The 23,091-nt window shown below is 47.3% G+C and overlaps 1 protein-coding gene across 1 annotated transcript in view; it reads left to right on the top strand.

Moving 5' to 3' along the window:
• PRKCH (protein kinase C eta) overlaps nt 1-23,091 on the top strand; it is a 119,858-nt gene that overhangs the window by 19,264 nt on the left and 77,503 nt on the right. The window contains exon 2 of the mRNA XM_075503792.1: nt 8,814-8,877. Within this exon, the coding sequence (XP_075359907.1) occupies nt 8,814-8,877 (64 nt within the window). The remainder of the gene's footprint in view (nt 1-8,813; nt 8,878-23,091) is intronic.

Genomic DNA, 23,091 nt, shown 5'->3' with positions numbered 1-23,091 from the left:
GCTGGCCGGGTTGCAGAAGCTGTTCAGGGAGGCACAGAGCAGCCTTTGCTCTCTGCCTGACATCTCCCCTGGCCGCCATGTGCACTCACTGGATGCCGTTTGTCGGCCAGGTGGGAAAGCAGAGCAGAGTCGCCTGCGACTTGATGTCTCCAGTGTGTGAGGTTGGTTCAGAGCAGGCTTTTCGCTGCCTTGCTTCTCTCCGTTCCCCAAGGCTTCGCCCAAAAGGGGAGACCTTGGCCTTGCAGGGCTTTGTATCCCAGTAGTGCTGTTCCACCAGCTTACCCCATCTCGCTGTACGGGAGCTCTCCGGCAGCGGCGGCTCGCTGCAGGAGCCACGTAGGACAGGAAGCCGCGCGCCGCAACACGGCTGCGCCCCGGCAGTTGCAGAGCCACCTGCGGTGAGCTCGGGCTGCGTGCGCCACTTCGAGAGCTGCTGACAGCGAGCTGGCAGCAGCGTGTGGGACCACCTTCCTCCCCTGACCCGTGGGCCTGGAGGGCTGACAACAAACTGCCCCGTTGAATCGAGAGAGGAAGGCTCTGTGGTGGGAGTTTCAGCACCTGCTTTGCTGTTTGTGGGCAGTTTGCAGAGCCGTCCCACGCTTGGCACGTTCTGTGCCCTCGGAAACTGGACCCTCGGTGCTAGGGTCTGGTCATCTTTCATGTTTTCTTCTTGGCCCGTTTACCACCTGAGTCACTTCTAGCCCCACGCTCATCTTGGGGTTGTGGATGAAAGCTCTCCTCTGTTGCAGACTCCGGTCTGTGCATGGGACTCTTAGACTCTCCCCTGTCCCCCATGTCATTTTGAATTTCACTTAAATTTCTGAAGGAATGGGTTCTTGCTCACTGGTGGTACTGTTGGGGTCAATGCCTGGTCTTCGAGAAACTTCAGTACTGTGGGACTGATAAACAGGCAATTGGATCCCTTCCCCTGCCGCATAACTCAGCGGAAAAAGAGATCAGAAATCCCTCCAGAGAGTAGTTGTTGTTTTTCTTTAAAAATATAAGAACAAAAACTTAATAGTCCCTGAACCAATTGTGTGTGTGTGTCTCTCTCTCAACTTTATAACCCGTCACATTTTTTCAAATATACTAAAGAGCAGCCATCTGCAACTATTATTCATAAATCATTCATTGTTTTAGAGGTGGGATTTCTCAAAAGCAATATAAGTTGGTGTAAATCCAGTAGGAGCAGGCTTTGGCTCATGCTTTTGAAAATTTTATTTTTTTGAAGATTTGAAACCTCCTTTTTAATCTATATTTTATTTGTAGCCCTTCAAGCAGGTTTTCTTGGCAGGAATTTTCACAGGATAGAGAAATCTTCTTGCAGCCCTTGCTCTTCCTACCTGAGCAAACCTCTTGTTGAGGTGGGTAATCTCTTGGATGAAACCAGACTAAAATTGATTAAAGAGTCCAGGATTGGCTGAGAGTCATTAGTTATGCATGATTGTTCATGGCTGGTGCACAGCTTATAATTATGCAGCTTGACTGAAAACAAAAGTAATATTTTAAACAGCTGTCCTGGAACAAAAAATTAGAATGACAATATTACAGTAATAGCTGGAATAACTGGTTATAGGAGTTACAAGAGAGACTAACTTTCCACCCATTTGTGGGTTTACCTCCAGAGTGTTAAACATACAACAGTAATAGTTGTTGGAAAGTTTTCTTTTTCCCCCTGAAACTTTGACAGTTACCGTCACTTGCAGGAGGCAGAAGTTTTGAGCCTTCGTCCCCTACCAGGGGATGGCCAGGCTGACCCCCAAGGGACCAGGTATCATCTCTAGGTCTAATGGTGCATCTACTGCAGCTGGAATCGGTGAGCTGCGAGGGCTTCGACGCTCAGAATTCAGCACGGTGCGTGGCCCTACCAGTTCGAGGTGGGATTGGCAGCCTTTCCGCAGCGCTGCGTCACCCTGTGCTCGCTCTTTGTCTTGAGACCTGGCATCACATCTTGGTGGGAGCAGGGAGATGCTGCTGTGTGGGAGCAGGGAGATGTTGCTGTTTGGCAGCACGAGATTCAAAGATTGGGTGGAACAAGGGCTGGGGTCGCTGCCGTTCACCAAATGGCATCTCCTAGGGCCTGCCCTGCACGGAGCTTGCCGTGGGTTGTTGAGAAACTGTCCACGTCTGCCCTTGGCACCTGCGGTGGAAATTACTGCCTTAAGCACTTGCCAGCCTTTGCAGGAATGAGAAGATACTTGGTACCCTCCTTTTTTTTTTTAGGCACACTGATTTGAATCTTAAAAATTGCATGCTGTTCATTTGCAGGAAAAATACTTTAATCTGTTGGTCTGGAAATGCAAAATCTCCTTTGTACTAGAGAGCCCTAAGGGTTTTTCAAAGGTGCTTGACTTGATAGACAGGTGTCTGTCAGCCTCAAAACGTACAAGAGGGACTGATTAATTCAGACACCAGGTATTTGGCTGAGAAAATTGCTACTTGACCTGTCCAACAAAGGCATGCTCAGGTGGAGGTGCTACCTTATTAAAATACAGAAAGATCTGACATTCCATAAGCATGATCTGTTAGGAGCTTAAACAAGAAAAATTAAAAGGAATAACTAGAGGCATGTGAAAAAACAGCCTTAGCCTAACCCAGACTTTCAGCTCTTTCGGCTGAATGGAGCCTTGGGAATTGCCTCTACAAATGACTGATTATATATGCAGTTCTGTTAATTAAATTTAAAAATTGTGTAGGAAGTCGAAAGATATAGCTACTTGTTTAATTAAGCTAATTAAGTCCCCAGGTAGCTTTTATATTTGCTTTATTCACTGCAAGTGTCTGGCTTGTTCTGTTTTTGAAGCCACGTCAGCGTTGACATGGCTTAGAAAAAGGTTGTACTTCTAGGATGCTTACTAATGGTGCCTGTGGGGAAGAAAGGATGGAGCAGTGATGGGAGAAAGGATGTTCTGGGCTCCAGGGTAAATGCAGTCATCTGTTGTGTCTGATCCAAAGACAATAAAAAGATTCCCACTGATTTCAGTGTACTTCAGATCACTCTTCCCAGACTGGGCTATCTGGTGTGGGGAGGGGAGGAAAAAAATATTCTGATCTTGTGTTTGCAAGAATTAATGTTCATGCCAGATGCAGTGTTGACATTGTCTCTTCATCCTGGAGGTCCACCTCGTCTTCGTTTTGGAGAGCGAGCGACTCACGGGCAGGCAGCCACCCTTCGGATCTGCCTCTTCCCATCCGCGGCGAGTTTTTCACGGAGGCATGCCAGGTTCTCTCGGAGGCCGACTGACTATACCTGCTCTTCGAGTTCAGTGGATGCTTCAGCTGGGTGTTGATATGTTGCCTGAGAGATTACCCTCCTTCTGAATTTGTTTTCCAAACCTCTTCCATTGATGAATCACGCGCGACCAGTTTTTATTATATGTGTGAAGGCATACGATTAAGGAGTCCTGTTTCGGTCTCCCCGCATCCGTTTGCTCCTGAACGAGTTTTTTTTTTTTGTAACGCAGAGAAGGGGAGTAAATAACACCTGCCTGGTTGTCGGGAACGATGTTAGTACAGTCCTTTTCTGGAGAAGGTGTGTGAGATGGTTGACTGGGGCCCCTCCTTGTGGGAAACCGATCCCTTGCAGCTGCCTTTGAAGTCAGGCGGAGCTGCGCGATCTCGGCAAGTTCAGGCATGGGGCACCGTGTGAGTGGTTTGAACCAGGAGTGAAGTCCTCCTCGGTCCTGTGTTCAGCCTCGCTGCCAACGTGTTGCGTCTCACAATGGAAGCGTAATGAAACCGCGACTGATCTCATCAGTCCTTCCCTGCTCATTTCCAGCTCGCTTGCCAAAATCCTCCAGCGCTTGTTTTCTCTTAGGTATGGCTGTGAAGTTCAACAGAAGTTAAAGTGTACGCTTAGCTCTGGCAAAAATCCCGTGTTGTTCTTACAGATACGAAGGGGGTTCCTGAGCTCCAACAGTTGATCTTATCCACCCTTTGTCCTATGGAGGAACGTGCTGTCTTCCATTTCCTTGAACTAGAAGAGAGTGGCGATTAAAGGCTTTACACTGATAAGCACACTTTCCTCTCCCAGTTAGCTAAAACTTGGCCAAGTTACCTCTAAAACAGCCAGAAAGTCGATGTTTTTCCTCCCAGTTGTTCTCTGGGGGACCAGGCTGAGGATGAAAGCGCCGGAGAGAGGGGAGGGTGATTACTGTTTACAGCCCTGCGTGCCGATGGTGTGATGCTGCATGCCACCAGTTCAGTTTGATTTATTCAGAGATCACTGTACCTCATAGCATTCGCAATATCATGCATGCATAAAAATTCAGACTTCTCCTTTGCTTCTCCCAATACGACAAGACTTTTCCCGTTGTGGTGCATCTCCTGCTCTGGTACTAAACCTTCCAGGCAGAATTCTGCAATTCCCTAAAAGAAGTTATCCCGTGCCAAATAGATCTTGGCATTAGGAAACTTTTCTTTGTACTTATTACTCTTTGAATATTGTTGTCAAATACATACAGATCCCTGTATCACTTACCTCCTATATTGTGATATAAGAGTTCCCCCTTAGCACCATCTGTGCTGCCTTCGGGCTGTTGAGTTTCTCCGAGCCTCTCCTGCTTTCTTTGAGAAAGAAGATCAGCATCAGTTGCATTGTTGACCCAAACTGATTGCATGGTCTGCTTTGGACTTTAATAATTCTGTCAAGAATAATACTGTGATCCCTGCTTCTCTGTAAAAACAGCCACGGTTTAAGCAGCCACGGTCAATACTGGGAAGAAAAGAAAGAAAAGAAGTGAGAAGCAAAACTTAGCATATGCGTGGTACATGTGTTACACCTGCAGTGCTGTTGTGAGGCTGAATCCCGAGGGTGTTAGCTGATGCTGGGAGGTACCGACATCGCCGGAGCCTTGCCGGCGCACAGTCAGGGCCTGGGCCACCAGCCAGCTGTTGCTAGATAGGGTTGTCCCTTCCATGGCTGGAGGGCCAGTCCTTTGGCAGCTGCTTCCTTTTGAAGTGCTTGAATCTTATTAAATAACAGAGCATAGTGAGAAGTCCCCTCAGTCAGGGAAAGTAGGTGCTAGTGATAGAAGTTCTTTAGTGACTGAAGAAGGACTTACATGAAGAGTTCCTCCTTTTGGGGAAGAAGTAGGGTACCACACTCCTCATTTGTGGGCATCTGGTTTCAGATGGTTGTGGGCATATTTCTGCGTGCCCAAATGTGGCTGCAGTAGCTTGCTGGGTCAGTAAAGCTACCCCGAAGCACGTACCTTTCTGTAGCTGCACCGCAAAGCGTGAAGGCAGTAACGAAGGTGTAAAGCCGGGGCAGGAACACGGGGAACCATGCTGCAAGAATGGCGGAGGTTAGCCCCGGGGCCCGGGCTTAGCAAGCCGCTTGCTGTGCACGCCGGCTCAGCACGTAAGCGTCCGTCTGGCTGCACGGGCACTGCGAGTTGTGGTCCACAAGTGTGAGGAGCTCGCAGGAGTTGACTGCCGCCAGCACGAGGCCCCTCCATGTTGTGTGGTCGTGGTACGGGGGGTCCGTGCGATGGCGAGAGGAAGCACGTCCTGTCAGGTGCGTGCTGCTGTCCGGGAGCTGCTCCATCGTCTGATCTCAGGCAGGCTCGTGGCAGGGCAGGTCTGCGGTCAGACATTTTCCTTTCAGTTTTCTAGGTCAGAGATTATTTTCTGTTTCAGGCACGTTCCACGTATCTGGGAGTTGATCTCAGATATTGCGTTGGCTGCTACTTAGCTGGGTAAATTTCTTCTTTAAAGGACATCACAGCAGGTCCAAAAGCCAGACTTTTAGCAGTGGTCTATTAATTTTAATTATTTAATTTCATTGCATCTTATCTTTTTGTTGTTGCTGCTGCTATCAATTTAAGACCAGAGAAACTCTGAAGACTGTCTGGTTTAATCTCTTGCATAGGACAAGATCTCACTGTCAGCCCTGCATCCAGCGGGGTGCCGGTGTGCCGAAATTTCAGCAGCCGCTGGCATGCTGGGGCTTCAGTCCTCATTTTGGAGCCTTTCAGCTGTAATTTTTCATTAGATCCTGCTAACATGTGCCGTGAGAAGATCTTGAGTGTAGCTAGATACTCTTTATAGAGTGCTCTTGAACAGTGGTATAATATGAGCATGGCTGCTTAGTTGGTGTAGGGGACTTGACTGGTCTTTAATCTTGGAGTCTGGATGGGAGAGAGGTTGTTTTATAACTCACAAATCTCCTGCTATTACTTTCAGAATTACTTTGGTTCTGTTTGGTGAGACTGTGCTCCCCTGGGCAGAGGAATCCCGTTTGCAGGGATGGAGAGCAAGGTGTGTCACAGAGTTGGGACCGGTTTTTGTTTGTGTCCTGTGTCGAAGGTGGATGATGCTTTTCTTGCATCTCCTGGTCTCAGCTCAGCTGCTTGTGTCTTGACAAGGCTTTGCTTTTAAGACTAAACGAGAAGTGCAGGATTTGCTCCGTGTCCCTCTGGAGACCATGTATGTCAGAAGGGAGGAGGGATCCTCTTTGTGAATGTGAAAGCAGGAGTCTCATGTATTGCTGTGTCTGGAGACTGGCAGAAAAACGATAGGCACTGAAGAATGATTTTTGGAAACCTAAGTAAGGATTTTCCCCTAAAATCTGAATTCTTGATATCCCATAAATCAATTTGCATGACTGTATACGGATATATAATATAGATGATATATATTTTTGAAAGAACCATTTCTTTACAAAGCTGTGTATCTCTCCAGTGAACTGAAGTTTAGGCAGAAATGATGCATGATATTGCTGGAGTTGAAGTTTATTTAGGGAATGTCTTCCATATTAATGGAGACAGAGGGCTGTGCAAACACAGCTTCCTAAAGCCAGTGTAGTGAGTAGCCCAAGCAAACATGAAAATTGATATTGAGTCAAAGCTCAATATTGAATTTAAATTTTCCCTGTGAGATTGATTTGTGGGTTGAGGGTGGGTTTTGTTTTTTTTTTAGTGGCATATATATTGTCCATAAAATCAACATTTTGATATGATTTTCCCAAGCAGTTCTAGCTTCCCTGTTTTGTATCCCATTGATAGAGATGTGTCACTTCGGGACTGTAGCTGGAGTCATGTGAATAGGATGTTCTCTCATCCTTTCTCTGAAAACATTTGCTCTGCTCATCCTGACAAATTCCCAATAGTTTAAAAAACAATTTCTCTACTTCTGCAACAAACTGTGGGCTAGGGAAACGTACGGTGATGGTGTGTGCTGTCTCTGCCTCCCCTTCCCTTACCCCAGAAGATGGTTTTCTCTCGGCGCGTGTTAGTGGAGCTGCAGTGAGCATCCCTAGGGCCGGAGGTGCCAGCAGAAAGCGCTGCTATACCTTAACGCTGCAGAGTCCGTCCACCTTGGACAACTTCTTCCCCCGCTTACAGCCATGCAGATACTTTCTGTCCATTTGTAGCATGGCTGTTTGGCTCCTCCCTTCGATATATAGAGTTCAACTTTCTTTTTTACATGTATCTTAATGCTGTTCCCTTAAAAGGACAGGTTGGTGCGCGGCAGGGTTTTGCAAACCACGGGCAAATGTTGTCTGGATGAGTGGTGGTCCATACACCGCTGCTCTGGGAGCTTAGGCTTATGGTTCGAGGTTTATTTGAATGATGTGGTGTGTGTTAACAGTGCAGAGGAATCAAAGCGTTGGCAGGATACATCGTGTGTTACCCAAGAAAAAAGAGGAGCCTAGGCTCATCACCCTTTCTGGCAGGACTGGGAAATAATTTTCTGCTCCGCAGCGTGCACACCAAGGTGTGTTAAGTTCTGGGCACCTCCATGATGAAGCTCGGTGCTGTTTCAGTAGAAGACTTGCTTCTATTTCTGCCAGACCACGGAAAGGTGGCTGTACAAGAGCAGAGAGGGTTTGAACCATTGTGTTTAGTCATTCCTCCAGAGAGCTCTATTTTCAGAATTTCTGTTCTGCACAGATTGATACCCACGAGGTGCGAAGCTCCTCTTTGCTAATTTTAACCTTGCAATTTGGGGGGGGCGGGGGGGGGCTTGTTTTTTGTTTGTGTGTATGATTTTTTTTTTTTTTTTTTAAGTGAGATTTCTGTGTGACAGCCTGACTCAAACTTTAGGGATCCTTAGCTGTGATTTTTGCTAAAAACTAGCTGGTGAACAAAAAAACCAAAAGCAAGACCTTCATTAAAAATGTAACTAAAAATGAAAAATCTACTCACGAAAAAATAAATGCCTTCTTTCAAGGACAGGTTGACCGACACTGAGATTGAATCTCTGATCCCTAAAATTATATTCTGTATCTCCATCTAATTTAGATTAAACGACAAGTCCTTAGGTAACAGCACTAACAGGTTCCTATTTTCCTATGGTTTAAGGCCAAAAGGTGATTTATATAAGAAATCAGTGTTTACCCCAGCACTGATGGTATTATGAGTGACTGAAACAATTTCAGTGGGATAAGATATAATAGGGAGGAAATATCTGTATAATTCACCAAACAGATATGCATGGATCTTTTCAGAGAATTGCGTGTGTTTTAATGTTACTCCTGCTTCATTTATGTGACAAATGGGAATACTATTAACCATATCTTTTTTTTTTTTCTTTAATCTCTATTTCCTCTAGCAAGGTTGAGATTGTTCAGCACGTCTGGGAAAAAGAAGGAATCAAGTTCCTTATTTTTTATAGATGTTGAACAATTTGAGCCATGGATGTTTGGGTGGTTTTTTTTTTTTTTTTTTTTTTGTAAAATTAAGGGTGTGCATGAGAATATATATAGAGCTTCAAATATTATTAAACGTTGGCAAGATTTATCATGCAAAATCCTGAGAAGAGTCTTTGCCTTGAAAAACAATCTTCTAACGTTGCCTTTACTTTTTCAGGTGGATTTGGAGCCAGAAGGCAAAGTGTTTGTTGTCATAACTCTTACAGGCAGCTTCACGGAAGGTAAGGGAATTATTTTGGCTTGTTTCCATTAAGAGCTGGACTCTGGTGTATACTCTTGCCATCAGTTACCAAGCAGTATATAAGCGGATGGCATTCTTCACACGGGCCGTGTGCTGTTGTGCGCCCGAGATTTCTTGAGCGATGGGGGAAATCTGGAAGGGGCCGTTCCTGACGGGCTCACGCCGTGCGTGCCCTCTGCTCTGCTGTTGGTCTGATCACGGACCCAGGGAGCCGATTCATGCTTGATCTGGTGTATTTATCTGAAGTTGTCCTCCAAATGGGTTGTTTTTGTCACTCATACTTTTCACCTGGGTGCCTCTTGAAGGGCAAGCTAAGGAGCATGTAGAGCATGTTTAAAATAGAACATGTTTAAAACATCTGGGTGATTTTTTTTTTTTTTATTCAGTAATGATTCCCATCTACTTCATGTGCATTTCTGTTTCCCGAGTTCACTTTGCACAGGAAACTTCGAAGCTTTTTAGTGCGACAGCTGCCCTGAAAAAGTATCCAGGTGGATTTTTTTTTCTGTAACTACCTTTTATAGTGTGATATTTTTAATTTCCCTGTTACTTACTGTGATACCAGCTATGAGCGTGGATGTGAGCTCTGCTGGAGGAACCCAGGAAATCTGGGATGGGGCTCAGAAAAAGGTTATTTTCTTCAGGCCTACACCATGGTTCTTATTTGTTTTAGCTGTGGCCTCAAACTGCATTTGTTGGGGGGCGTTTTCTGTACAGAGGCCAAGAATCAAGGCAGGATCTGCTCTGCTGTCTGTTACCTGCAGCCTGGGAGAGCTGGATTTTTAATGTTTTCTCTTGTTCTGCCCCAGAAACTGATTGCTCGGCATGAAGGCTGTGCTGGGGGCTGCGGCATGGGCAGCCCGCCCTGCCATGCTCTGTCTTGGATGCGAGGAGGGTGCAAGCTGGAGGGGTGCTGGCTTCAAGGGTTACGGGGGAGCTCTGCTCTCCTGCCTAGCCGTTCCCCTAGCTCACACCTTGTGCTGGCTGCCCAGGCCTGTCAATGCCCTTGCCTTTGTTTTTGAAATGCAGGTTTGAATACAAGCTTGTGCTTTACTTGGACGCTTTTGGGCAGCTGTCTCGCTCTTGCTGAGCCGGCAGCCTGATGTGTGCTGGGGCCCGGGCAGCTGCTTGGTGGGGAGCCGCTGCATCACAGGAGCTGGCGAAGCTTTTGGTTTTCTTTGGGTGGTTCACACCCCAGATGTGCTCTGCTCCTGGCAGGATAGCTGTGGCCTTTTAAAGCGTTTGAGCCCAATCTAGTCTGTAATCAGCTGAGCTACACCGGAGGGCCCAGCAAGGGTTTGCAGGGAGACGGTGTCCTCCTCCTCCGCAGCACCCCCAGTCCCGTGGAGTGGAAGCGGTGGCAGGGTTTGCTGACATCCTTCCCTGTGTGCAGCTGGGGCTGCTCTTACTCCTAGGGACCATGGGCAGGGTGTAATCCTGCTTGCAGGAGGTATGTTAGGAGGCAGATGTGAACAGAAAGCCTGGCTGGCTTTGGCTTCTAAGGAAATGTATGGTCTCGGAGCGATGGAGAAGACGAGGAGGCACTGCAGCAGGGCAGAGGACCAGAATTCACTTTTCCAGTGAAGTTCACTTTCCCTGTGAAGCTGGGCAGGCCACATAGCATCAGTGCAACTTTCAGTTCTTTATCTTTCAATTAGCAATGCATGTTTTACTCTGCCCAGGTATTAACTCTGGGGTCTGGGAGCTGCTCTCACATTTATCTATGTGTACAATGTTAACAGATCATTTACCCTTTCTCCTCTAGGGCGATGCTCCCTACAGCTGTGCTTTGACAGGGAGACATGAAGATTACTTTATCAAGTAAATTTGGGAAAAGCTTTCTCTTTGTAACCGGAGAACAGGGAGAGTGCAAGGGTGTGCTAGGGAGACGTGGGGGACTTCTTTGCAGGTCCAAGGCAATGGGTCTTAGGCAGCAATAGGGATGAAAAGAACATTAGAGATTGGCTTTAATTGCCTGTGGTACAGCCGATGATGGAGAGAGAGTTGTATTGAGGTCAAGAAACTAGAGAGCTTTTACTGACCAGCATGCCAGTTTGTATCCACATGCAAGCGTGTCACGCTTGGCCATTTAAAGCAGGGTTGAGCAGGGATGGTGGGCTTGAGCATAAATCCAAGGTGGTTCAAACTCATGCTGGTGGCTAAGCTATTAAGGCACGTTGCTAACAAGGTCTCAAAGATGAGAGATGGAGAACTCAAATGTTTGTACCGCTGCTGTTTTCTGAGGAAAATGGGAAATGTTGGACATAGTTTACTTCTCTTTCCTCTGTCATTATTGAGGCTGTGTGGACTTACAGAACAGGAAGATCAAAGGCGGCTCTTGGGGCTTTTCTTGACTGGTTAGTCCCACGTGTGGTCACATTTGGAGTTTCCAAGAATAGACATAATCCAGGGCAAGCCTGAGTGCAGATACTGACTTCTCCCAGTCGTTGGATAGTGGAGGCGTCCGTCAAGGAGGGGTTTCCTTCTGAAAAATGGTGAGGTCTCTTTCATAATGTCATGTTTTATTCTATTTTTTCCTCACGTTTTTTCCTGGAAATGCGAAGGCTCAGAATTGTATTTGAAATTTAAGTTTTTGGAAAGAAGTCTGAGAATTACTCACAACTTGAAACACAAAAAGGGGCTTCACACTTGTTTGCCCTAATCTGGAGGGCAGCCGCTACCACATCCTCACTGCTAGTTATGACTAACGTGTCAGAGTCTGCTCGAAGGCTCTGTGTGTGTATGGGTACACAGAAAACGCAACGTTAGTTCGCATTAGACCCCATCAGGGTAGAATGTAGACCCATGTGGAGTTTCAAGCAATATGATGTTTAGTACTTTTGATCATTTTCTTGTGACTTATAAATGGTTAAGTGTGTAACTCGGTGCGTTTCCTGCTCTGAAAAGGTTCCAGCAATGGTGACGTGGTGCTGCAAAAAAAGCCAGGCTCCAGCAGGTAAAAAGAGCAACATGGCAGTGTCCGTAGACCAACTCTTCAAGCCACCACAGCAGCTCTTGCCTCACCACTTTCAGTAGACCATGGGGACAAAAGGATAATGTAGTGGAGTCCGTCTGAACTGTGGGAAGCATCTTCCCTTGAAAAACCTCTGAGAGCTCCACTAAGCAAAGGTTGGAGGGTCAGTGCTTACTGCTGGTCCTCACCCTGCCAACATGTGATTCCTCTCGGAGAGGTTTTTTGCCAAGCTAGTGTTTTTGTTTATGGAAACAGCCAAATTCAGGGTGTCAGCCACCATCGTCTAATTCCAGTGAAGTAAAAGCCCCAAAAGTGGCTAAAGAGAGGGGGAGAAGACGGGGGGAAAAAAAACCCCAAACCAAGCAAACAAAAAAGCCCGAGATGTTAGGTCCACCTGAGACTGAATTACTTGTTGTCCTAGAAAGCTTACCCAAAATAGACAGTCCTGGTGGTGTTGGCAGCGTGTACTTTCTTTAGCTTCAGGAGTGGTTGTTTTTTTTATTTGATCAAAAGTTCTTTTGACCAAAAGTTTAATTCGGGTCTGCTTCACCTACGGTGGGGATGGGGGGGAAAGGTGGCACTCCTGCTTGGGGCAGCGTGTCCGACAGAAGCATTCGTGTACTGTCAGGATGAGGGCAGTATAGAAAACGTAAAGCTGGAAGGAGGTTAGTCCTTTGTAGGTTCCCATATGGCTCTTCTGTCCATCAGTGTTAACCTGATGTTGTGAGGCAGGGAAATATGCCTGTTTCATGTGTTAAAAATACATGTAATTTTTCAGGAAGAAAAAGGAACGGAGCAATATGAAGCGAGGGAGGTCTAGTGAAATTATCCCTACCTATCTTTATTTTCTCTGCTGGATGTATTTGTTGCTGTGCTAAGCTATATCTGATTATATTAACTCTCCTCATTCAGCTGACATTTCCTGTGTAAAGTGACCGGTGCAAAATTAAAATGAAAATCTCCTTGCCTCGGGAGGAGATTACCTCCCCAAGCATGCCCATGTGTCTGCTGGTGGTGCTGGGTCCCGGTGGCCCTAGCACCCGGCTGGGGTGGAGGGAAGCACCTTCTCCTCCAGCCGTCTCCCCCACTGACCCAAGACTTGTTTCACTCCAGGCTGTTTTATAGAGAAGGTGAGGACTGACTTCTGCCTGCCAAACTTCAGGCATTGCTTAGGAATTGATTTCCCCCCTCCCCACCCCCCCAAAAATAATTTTTATTTAATGTTTCCTGGAGTTTCTTTATTTAACCTGCCTGATAATGGGATTTTTTTTTCAAGTCATCAAAATTATGATTTCTTTTTAAATTTCCTTATTCTTTTCACTCTGGATATTAATGTGTTGTTTTTTTTTTTTTTTTTTTTTTTTTTTTTTTTACCAATGGCATCTTTAGCATTTCTTATGTCTCTCTTTCTCTTTGTGTCTCCTTGCCCCTTTCTCCTTTTCAAATAACAGAAGTGGCTTCTCTGAGAGGTCTGTCTTTGCTGTGGATGTGCCTCATCCATGGGCGTGAGGCATGCTGTCAGCTGCGGAGCTGGGGATGGGAGCGGGGCGCAGCATGCTGTGTGTGGGACCAAGCAAAGCCGTAGCTGTCAGAAGGCAGTTCAGCTCTGCCCAGCCCTGGGGACCACAGGAGCGGTGGTTTCGCTGAACTGTTAGCGTCCTGCCTCCCTCGCTGTGAAGACCCATGTGTGTGCCAGGATCTCTGAGATAATCCACAAGATCTCAACACTGTTTTAATCCTCCTTTAAAGGAAAAATTCTGCTTTATTGCTCTCTAAAACAGGTAGTGCTGTGTAGGCTGTAAAGCTCCCTAATGTTCCTCTTCTCCTAACCTTGGCCATAACCGTTTCCAGGTGGGCAGCTTCCAAGTAGGGTCTTCTTCCTCACCACTCCTGGAAAGCACCTGGGAGCACCCTGGCAGGAAGACGGCGTTGAGCGGGGGCCGTTGCAGTTCTCCAGCGCGGTGTGCCCGAGTACCGTTTCTCTGTGCTTTCCTGGGGTGTCATCTAGTCCCCCTGGCTCTGGTTGAAGGTGACCTGGTGCCTCTGAGGAGGCTCTGTCTTTGGGGCTTGTGTTGTTCATAGCGAGTGGCTCTGATGCTATTGGGGTGCCCCATCGGATGTTGCCGATGGCATGAATTCAGACCTACTCTCCATTACTTGTCTCTCTTTGCTACTAAATACCGGTTTCAGCTGTGAAAGGGCAAGCCATGAATTACTTTCTTCTTGGGCAGGGGGTGACTGATTTGAAATAAAAAGCCTTGTAATGAGCGTGGGTGAATTACTTGAGTTGTTGGTGCTTCTGGACACCCATGAGAAGTTAGCAGAGATCCTCAAGAGCAGGTGATGGTGCGTGGGTCAGGGTGTTTCACTGCAGGGAGGCCAGACTGGACACTGAGAGGCCCCAGGTATGTGCCTGAAGGACGGCATGAACCTCTCTCCCTTGCAATACTGGAGTCCCAGAGCAAGCTGAGTCCCCTCGCAGCTCTGCATGCAAGGTGTGTTGCTGTGCCCTCAGTTTGCCACCTCTCTTGCTATTTGCTCTCTTTAATTTTGAGCAAAGCTAATGAAATTAATACAAAGTAATTATTTGACTGAATTAATGAATGAAGCAAGCCCTGTAGGAAATAAAGTGCTTCTATTTTAGTGCTTCGAACTCTTGCAATTTTCTTTTTTTTTTTCTTTTTTTTTTTTTTTTTTTTTTTTATGTTGTCACTCAAAGTGATAATTCTGGCTTGAGATTCAATTTTAATTTCATCATTGTGAGGTAAGTAATGGTTGTTTCTTTTCTTTCAGTGTCAGGAAAGACAAAGACAAATTCGAGTTCTGGGCAAGAAATAGAACAATGAGAATACTGAAAAGCTGAGTGACTTGGTAGAGCAGATATAGCACCCATTGCTAAATATTTAATGCCGGTAAGCTTTGCAGCAGCAAGGAAGCCTGAACCCGCCTCTAGAGCAGGAAATGCTGCTTTAGTTTGCGACTGTCACATCATGTGTTTGGCATGGCTTGTTCTCAAGCATGAAGAAATACTCTTAGTCTTTTGCTGTTGTTTTTCTTAGAATGCATTTTTCTAACATGGTTTTTGTCTTAAGAAATAGCATTTCCTCAGACAGGCACCAGTAAAGATCTGCAGCCTTGAAGTCTCAAATAGAATATAGGTGTTGTGCTAAGAAGGTCCTTGCTGTGTACTGTGGTGTAGCTCCTCAGCCCCACAAAAACTCTGTTGCAGATACATTATTAGCTTCTTGAAGAAGAGGGAGAAAAAAGATGTTTACTGGTCCTCTGTAAGCTGCAATAATGACTGTTTTCAGTCTGCTTTTATAGTCAAGGGAATAATTATTGGAAACCAGGAACCAGGAATGAAAACTGCCCTGTTCTCAGCCCCTGGCTAGTTGGGCCACTCTTCTGTTTTGGGTTACTAGCCCAAGCAGGAGAATTTTAAAGCATGTGGTAGACACCATCCAGAGAACCTCCTCATCTAAATAGGCAATATCAGTGCAGAACAGGGTAAAGAAAGCTTTGCTATCTTTCATTCACAGTCTGAGAATAGGGAGGTCTTTAATGTCTAGCCCAAAGTTTTATGTGGCAGAGAGCAGCAGGACATGTCTTTTTCTGTACCCCTGTATTTTTTTCCAATGCCTATGCTTTTTCCAATGTTCTGCACTTCTCACATATGTGCGTGCTGCAGGCAAGGGATTTCCAGGTGCACTCCATGTTGGTTCCACTCTGCATTTCCAGATGGAAATGAGTCGGAACAATGTCGAGTCCCATGGGTGAGAAAATCTATCCTAAGTGCACTCTGGAGAAGATCGAGCCCTTGCAGAGACCAGGAATGTCGTCTGCAGACGCTGTGCATCTCTGCGTGGGAGGCAGGTGAGCTTCACTGGATCCCCAACCTTGCTGGAAGATGTCAATCAGTTTAAAAAGTAAAAGGCAATTCCAGAGGCTGATCTTGAAGTCCTGAGCAGGTATTGCTCTCCTGGAGGTCAGACTCTGCAACCCTCCACTCCAACAGAGATGTGTCAGCCAAACCAACGGGAGCAAGAGCGGCTCTATCCTTGTCATGAAGCCTCTGTGAGTTAAGCACAAGGATGTCAAAACTTCTTAGCAACACTGAAGATCTCAGGAGAGAATTTCAAAGTCAGAGAGACCATGAAGAACCTCTTGGAGATCCTTTTCACGGGATGAGCCTTTGGGTGTTCTGCGAAATGTCCTTTGGGCTACGAGTTGCCATTAGGAGAAGCGGCTGTACTGCGTCTTCCGGAGTGCTGCCTTTCACTTGTCCTGTTCAAGCTGACAGTGGCATAGGAAGGGGTCACTTCCTATGAGAGACGGCCCAGCCTTGGAAGTTAGACAAAGTGGATGAACTTGGGGATAATGACTAATTATTACTGTTTATGGTGGGAGGATAGCGTGAGTAATTTCTTTTAAAGTGAAGCCTTCAAAATTTACATATTGCGTTTCACATTTAAATATTGCAGAGAGAACCCAAGTATTTTTGCACCCTGGCATTCTTATATCTCACATATGCCTCTCCTCCCTTAAAAAAAAAAAAAAAGAAAGAAAAGGCAACTTTGGTAAATTCTGAATTTTCACAGGAAAAAAGAGATTTCACAGATTTCAACAGGAGGGAAAAAAACCCCACCCCAAAACTGTTTATTCCTGATTGCTGAAAGATCTAGGCCCTGGAAAATGACGCTTTGCTCAGCGTTGTGGAAGGATTCTAATGCAGAGCCAGGAGGTGGACAGCACCCCAGCCCGCTGCGTAACCACAAGACCACCTTTATTTCTTGGGAAGTGATCCATTTGAGCTCCACAGCTATTGCAGTACGTCTAATGCTGAGAGGTTTTCGGCAGTAATTCATGACTTGCCAAGATCTGCCAACTGCTTAGATATCCAGACGTGCAACAATATCGGGGTTAACTTGTCTTCCTCAGTGGGCTGTGTTTTGTCTGGGCTTTGAAACCTAGATATAAATATGCAAGCTTGCAATCTGCTCTGGGATTTCAGTGTTCCTGGCTGTAATGAGGAACAGAGAATTTTGCTTTATTTTAATGTGATTCCTGGAAGAAGTGACGGTGCTTCCCAGAGGGGCTTAAATCCACCTACTTGGCCTTGGAGGACAGGGCTGCGCTGGAGCGAGTATTTGTGCTGCAGCAACGCAGGGTGGCAAATGCGGGCTGGAAGGAGCAGAGTACGAAGCCGTTGGAGGTCGGGACTGTGATCCTGTGGCCGGGGATGATGCCAGCAGCCCTGTCCCCGGCTGCTGTGCCCTGCGCTGAGGGACGCTGTTTCATGGCCATCTCTGTCCGCACCCGTTGTGGTCAAGGGCCAGCGGGATGATGCCCTGGGCTGGGATGAAGGAGGGGTGCCCCATACACCAGCACGCATTATGGCTGGGCCTGAATTCCCCTAGACCACAATTTGCAAGGTACTTGACTGATGAAATAGGTGAATGGCTGTCCAAAAGCCCCAGTGGTTTACTTAGGGTCACCCTGTAGCAGAAACTAGAGAGAAAAAATACTAACATAACCACACCGTTGGTTTTTTTTTTTTTTTTAACCTTACCACCACCGACTACTAAATTAGGCTGTGTCCCATTTAATATCCAGGTCTGTCAACTCTGGCTGCTGGAGGAGACTCCTACTTTAGGTGGTACCACCACAGGCAAGGGTTTTCCTCGTGTCTGGCAGCCCAGTCTGTCGGGCGTCCAGAAGTCCCTGTCACCTGGCTGCTGTATGGGGCAGTGCTGGACTCGGTGCTTGAGTGGATCTGCTGGGCCTGTCACTTGAGGGGATGCGCGAGGTAACAAGATGCTGTTGGGCCACAGTGCTTAATTACCTCCGTTTACCTGGAAGGTATTCATGCATCGTTAGTGCTTGCAGGGGGGCAAGGTTCCCTCTGGCCCCGCAGACACAAGGAGGACCGGCAGCATCAGTCTGCTGCACGTTGTGGGTGTTGTGGCAGTGGAGTCCCACACCTCAGTGGACCGGGGCAAGATGTGGCTAATAGCCAAGCAGAACGGGGGCTTCAGCCTTAGGCGAGCTGGCACGGAGCTGTAGGAAGCAGAGCTCGTCTTCTAGTGGCGCCTTCGGAGGCGAATACTCATACTTGCAATTTATACACCCCTGTTTTGGGTTGTTCCTGAGTGTGCCCAGCACAAAATGCTAAGTTTCCTGCTCTTCAGTGCCAGCTGTTTTTTGTTTTCTGGAGTGCTTCAGCAGAAAGGATTCAGTTGTTTTCCAGAATGAGATGTTGAATCGAAATAGAGCTTTGAGTGAAGAGATCCTGATGTTTTGCCAGGGCGACCTCAAGCTTGGCAGAGGAGAGAGTGGGAGGGCTGAGAGCGTCCGTCTGCCTTCTGCTGTTTTTGGGAAAATCTACCCATTTGTGATCTTATGGGCGAAACTGCATGAGACCAGCGTGGCTTTGAGGGCTGTGGACACCACCTGCACTGAGCAGGTTCCCACCGCGGTGACTGTTCCTCCTGGCAATGCCGACACTGCTGGTAGTTGCAGTTACGGGACTGAGGCGGTTTCTTAATTGAGGGTAAATCTGTCTGTCTGAAAAGGATGCTCTCGGGTTTCCCTTGGGCTGGCCTCACATGGGGCCAGTTCTGCACCAGCTGGCTGGAGTGGGGAGCTGAGCAGATCTGGAGCAGGGATGTGGGTTGGGTTTGGGCCAGGTCCGTCCTCCGGTTGAGCTCAGCGCTGGCCCGGCGTGCTGCGATGGGGCAGGAGCGGGATCCCCGGCGGTGGCACAGAGGAGGGAGGGAAGGCAGGAGGTCTGGCTGAGCAGGTGTCCTGCTCTCCACGTCCTGTCTGCTGGGACACAGGGCAAGGACAGAGAATGGTGGAAACACTGGGAGAAGTCACTCGGAGAAGGAATAGAGCCATAAGAGTCTGGAAGAAGGACAGAGAATAAATATAAGGAGAGATAGAAGGAAGCAGGAGACTGGTCTGGGGAGAGGTGATGGGTGGGTATGGGCAGGAGCTGTAAGGAAGAAGAAGCTTAAAGAAGCTCAAAGGGTTAAAGAAGGTGGGGAGAATATGGACGGATGGATGGTGGAGGAGCTGCAGAGGACGAGGAAAGGCTGCAGCAAAGAATTGTGACCAGCAAAGCCCATTTCTTGCTAGAATCTGGAACCAAGTTTTTAATCCCAGAATCTCAGCTCTTTTCTGCCGTCTAGCTGTCAGACTTGTTGAGCAAGTGTGTCTGTCGCTAGTACTGGATCTGCACAGCAGAGCATAGCCCTTTTGTGTGAAGTATTCCCCTGTTAGTGCTATTCCCTCTCCCTGGAGCTGTGTGTTGGAGACCACAGCCATGCTGGGGAACCAGGACCGTGGAGGGGGAAGGCTGCTCCAGTTCCAGTGGATGAACTTATTTCCAGTGATAGTTTTCTTTGTTTAGAAAACTTAGGAAATCATCTTAAAAACAGAAACCTTTTCATTTGAAGGATATCACTAACGTTAGAAAATCAAATTCTCAAAAGTCAGGAAATGCTGAATTTTTGTGTCTAAAATTTGTCCTTCCTATATGTTCACAATACAGACTTGCAGATCACACTTGCAGATCAGCAAGGACAAAGGCAGAAAGACATTTCTTCTCCAGCCTGCCCAGCTCAGAGTGCCTAAGTGGTGGGTGAGGAATCTGGGGCCTCAGTCTGGTCCTACGCACGTTTTTACCTGCATTGTCTCTGGTCCTGTGTTTCACTCGTGAACGTGAGGTAAGGCGGGAAAAACAAGTCCTTCAGAGAAAGGCTCCAACGTTGCATCCAAAAGGGCCGATGATAACTCGCACATGAGGGCCGTCGCACACATGGCTCTAGAGGCACGCTACGTCCCATGCAGGGCTGAGTCCAGCAGCACGTGCGGCTTCGGGCTGTGCTGTAAGGAGGAGGGCAGAGCCTGGATGCCAGGGACACGGACCCTTACAGAAGGCACAACGAACTCTGGCTGATTTCCCCCCCCCCCCCCCCCCCCGGATTGCTTTCGTGCCCCACATCATGCCAACACAGCTGTTGGTGGGGTGCATGGCAAACCAGATTTGGGAACTGATCTGGCTGGAAAATGACTGTGAGGAAGGGAGTACTGGAAGGAAGGCAGGGTGCCATATGGGGGAGAAGCGCTTAAATCTGTGTAAGGGCTGTTGTGAGCATCAAACTGCAGGCTGGCTTTTATCTCCTGTCATTTCAGCCTAAAATTCCCTCCCCATGTGTTTCTTCCCCCTTGAGGGACTGGGAAAAAAGGTGAAAAGAGATGCAGGTTTAAGGTGTCTCTCACAAGCTGTTGAAGAAAGTGACTTTCTTCCCGCTCACCCACCTCTGCTTGTTCGCTAATTGAGAGGAGTGAGATGGGAGAGCCTGCGGGGAGGCAGAATATGCAGTTATTGCTGCTGCTCTTACACCTGGTGGAAAGGGCCACCCATTTGCAAGAATAAAATTGGTTGGTGGCACTGGTGGCCGTTATGGAGCTGGTGAAACCGGCAGGGTCCTTCCCTCTATCTATGTATAAAAAGATCCTGAGACAAGGCAAGCAACACCCTCTCCATGTGGCACCCAGCATTTTTAAAGCTGTAGTTGTATGGAGTTGGGACATCTGCTTTTGAAATCTCAGAAATGTATCTGAGAAATGGAGAAATATGTATTGCAGGGTGAAAACCCTGTTGGGGAGGAGATGGGGAAGGGGAATAGAGTAGGTCTAGCTGTGTTAGCTGCATGGAAAGCTGTCAGGGACAGCTGTGTTTTCTGAATGTGCTGCTCCTCCTGGCCTGCAGCCCTTGGGAAATCCCTCTGGAAAATAATAATAATCTGTCGGCACTAGGAGGGGTGCAGTGTGTGGCAGAGCAGTAATGGTCTGTGCCATCTGCAGAAGTGTTTTAGGACGGGCTGTGCAATGAAGCCAAGTGCTATTGCTAGCCTGAGCACTTGAGCACCGAGTATTTCCTTGCCGCATTACCGAGGTGGGGACTGTCTTGGTGAGAAGAGGTGCTGCTTTTTGGCAGATATATCTTCATGGTAGCAATAAGCTTGGAATACAAGAGGCTGAATGGTTTTGTTTTGTTTTTTTTGGGTTTTTTTTTTTTTTTTTGACAAATGCCTTGCTGCATCTTGCTCAGCCCATAGCGTGTGGGAATCTGCGTGGGAGAGTGACATGGTAAACAACCGGCTTTTTAAGGCTGTTGCAATTAGAGAACTTATTAGCAAGCTGCCGCATGGAAATCTCAGGAGTACTGGGGATCGGCTGTGTAATCAGAGCTGAGGATGCGGCCGGACCACTTGGGCTGGGTCTGTGCAACTGCTGGGTGACCAGTCAACCAGGAGAATCCAGGTGTTGCAGGGAGGTGATTCAGGTGTTGGTCATCCTCCCAGGTGAGCCCACGGCCAGCACACCTGCGAGGCTGAGACCTCGCACAACAGCGGTCGGAGGCCCCGACAGCAGAAAAAGGGGAATGTTTAACTTCTACTTAATTAGCTCTCCCAGTTAATTTGTCCCCGACTAGATTCCAGTTGTGCTTTGGGTTACAATTTGCTTTCCCACTGAAAGGTGCAGTGCCCCTGGTGAGGAAGGCTTGAGGTTTTGTCCTAGGGATGGCTGCCGTGTCGAGGAATGTGGTTGCCATTTGTGGAATTGCTGCAGAACGGTGGGTCCTTCTGGATACAAGCTGCTTGATAGTCCCATTTCAACCGGCTTTCTGTTGATCCTGGTTTCTTTGTGCATTTTGTCTCACATTACATAAAGAATATTTTCCTGGTGTTCCTTCTTTGAAACAGATGTTAAGCCTGTGTCTCTGGAAAAGGTGCACTGCTTAAACATAATGGCATGAATTTTAAGCAGATTTAGCTGATTGTAAAACCTTGTGTGGACACTCTTGTTTTAATACCAAAGTGGACAATTTTAATTCTGAAGCTGGCCACATAGCCCCAAAGAAGGATGTCCCCAGAGCATCTACTTAAAAATAGCTTAAACTGCATCTGGTTAAAAATAGGTTTAACTTGGAGCTCGTGCTTCCCTGTGTGGGTAGGGCCTCCTAATAGCATGTTGTGATACCTACTACGCAGCCACCTACGAGCATGCGAGTTGCTGATGGTTACAACACGCACGAGCCCCGAGGCATCGGGAGCAGGGGAGGGCTCAGGATCTCCCTGCTGTTTGCCCAGCCTGCCAATTCTGCTTTTCTCAAGGATTTTGCACAAGTGCTGGTAGCTTTGACCTATAAATGCTGTCACTCCGTTAGTGCTACTTCTGCTCTGTAGCCAGCGTAGTTTGAAATCTTCTAAAACTTACGGTGCAGAGGGCTTCTGGCGCATGAATTAATCATGGAAAAGATCAAAGTTGCTTTGTTAGTTTTATTTTCCTGTTTTTAATGAATAATGTATTTAAATGGTTTCCTTCCCTAATAAATCACATCTCAACATTTTTCTCTTGAGTTTAATAGGTGGGAAGGACTAACAGGAGGTTTTACAATGGAAATTCACTTGCCTAAGCACAAGGAAATAATAATGATTATAATTGGCGAGGGGAGGAGGGAGAGGAATCAGTTCGTTAAGGCTTTAATGAGCAATGCAGTAAGAAGTACGAGGTGCTAGTATTATTTGCACATCTTAAAGTAAGGAGGAGGATTGTCCCCATCTTATGATAAAATTGAGACTGCAAGCAGATGTGCCGTTCTGCCTGCAGCTGAGGAGGGGAGGCAGTTATTACTGCCTGTTTCTCGCTGTGTGGGTCAGCTTAGATTTTTAATAATAGGGGTTTATCTGGGGTTTTTTTGTTGCCTGTTCTTATCCCAGATCAATGTGACGGGTTATGGAGCAGTTGGAGCTGGAGTCGTGCCGGCAGGTCTGAGATGGCAGGGAGGGGACTCCATCGTGAGGAGGGAGCAGTGCGGCTGGGGTGTCTTTTTGGACCTCTACTGCTGCTGGGAGACCATGTTCAGCTACAGCCAGAGGGAAGCACGTATCTCTTATCTCGCTGGATACAACCTGACTAATTTATCTTGCTTTTCCAAACTGCACGGGTATCGTGTGTCTCCTGCTGGGTATGGGACAGATATGAGCTGGCCTTTCAGTTACAGTGCCAGTCTGGGGCTCTGAAGGGCTCAGTTCAGTGCTCGGGTTTCTGCTGTGTCCCTCAAGTCCCTCCTCTAATTTTAAATAAAATCCTTTTCTCCTGGCATCTCCTCTTTGTGCGAGCTGAGACAGTTCTCTGCCATTATCACCC

The sequence above is a fragment of the Mycteria americana genome, chromosome 5 (assembly GCF_035582795.1).
Source record: "Mycteria americana isolate JAX WOST 10 ecotype Jacksonville Zoo and Gardens chromosome 5, USCA_MyAme_1.0, whole genome shotgun sequence".
In the NCBI taxonomy this organism is placed as follows: domain Eukaryota; kingdom Metazoa; phylum Chordata; class Aves; order Ciconiiformes; family Ciconiidae; genus Mycteria; species Mycteria americana.
Note: the sequence above shows the minus strand (reverse complement) of the source record. Positions and strands in the feature narration are given on the sequence as shown.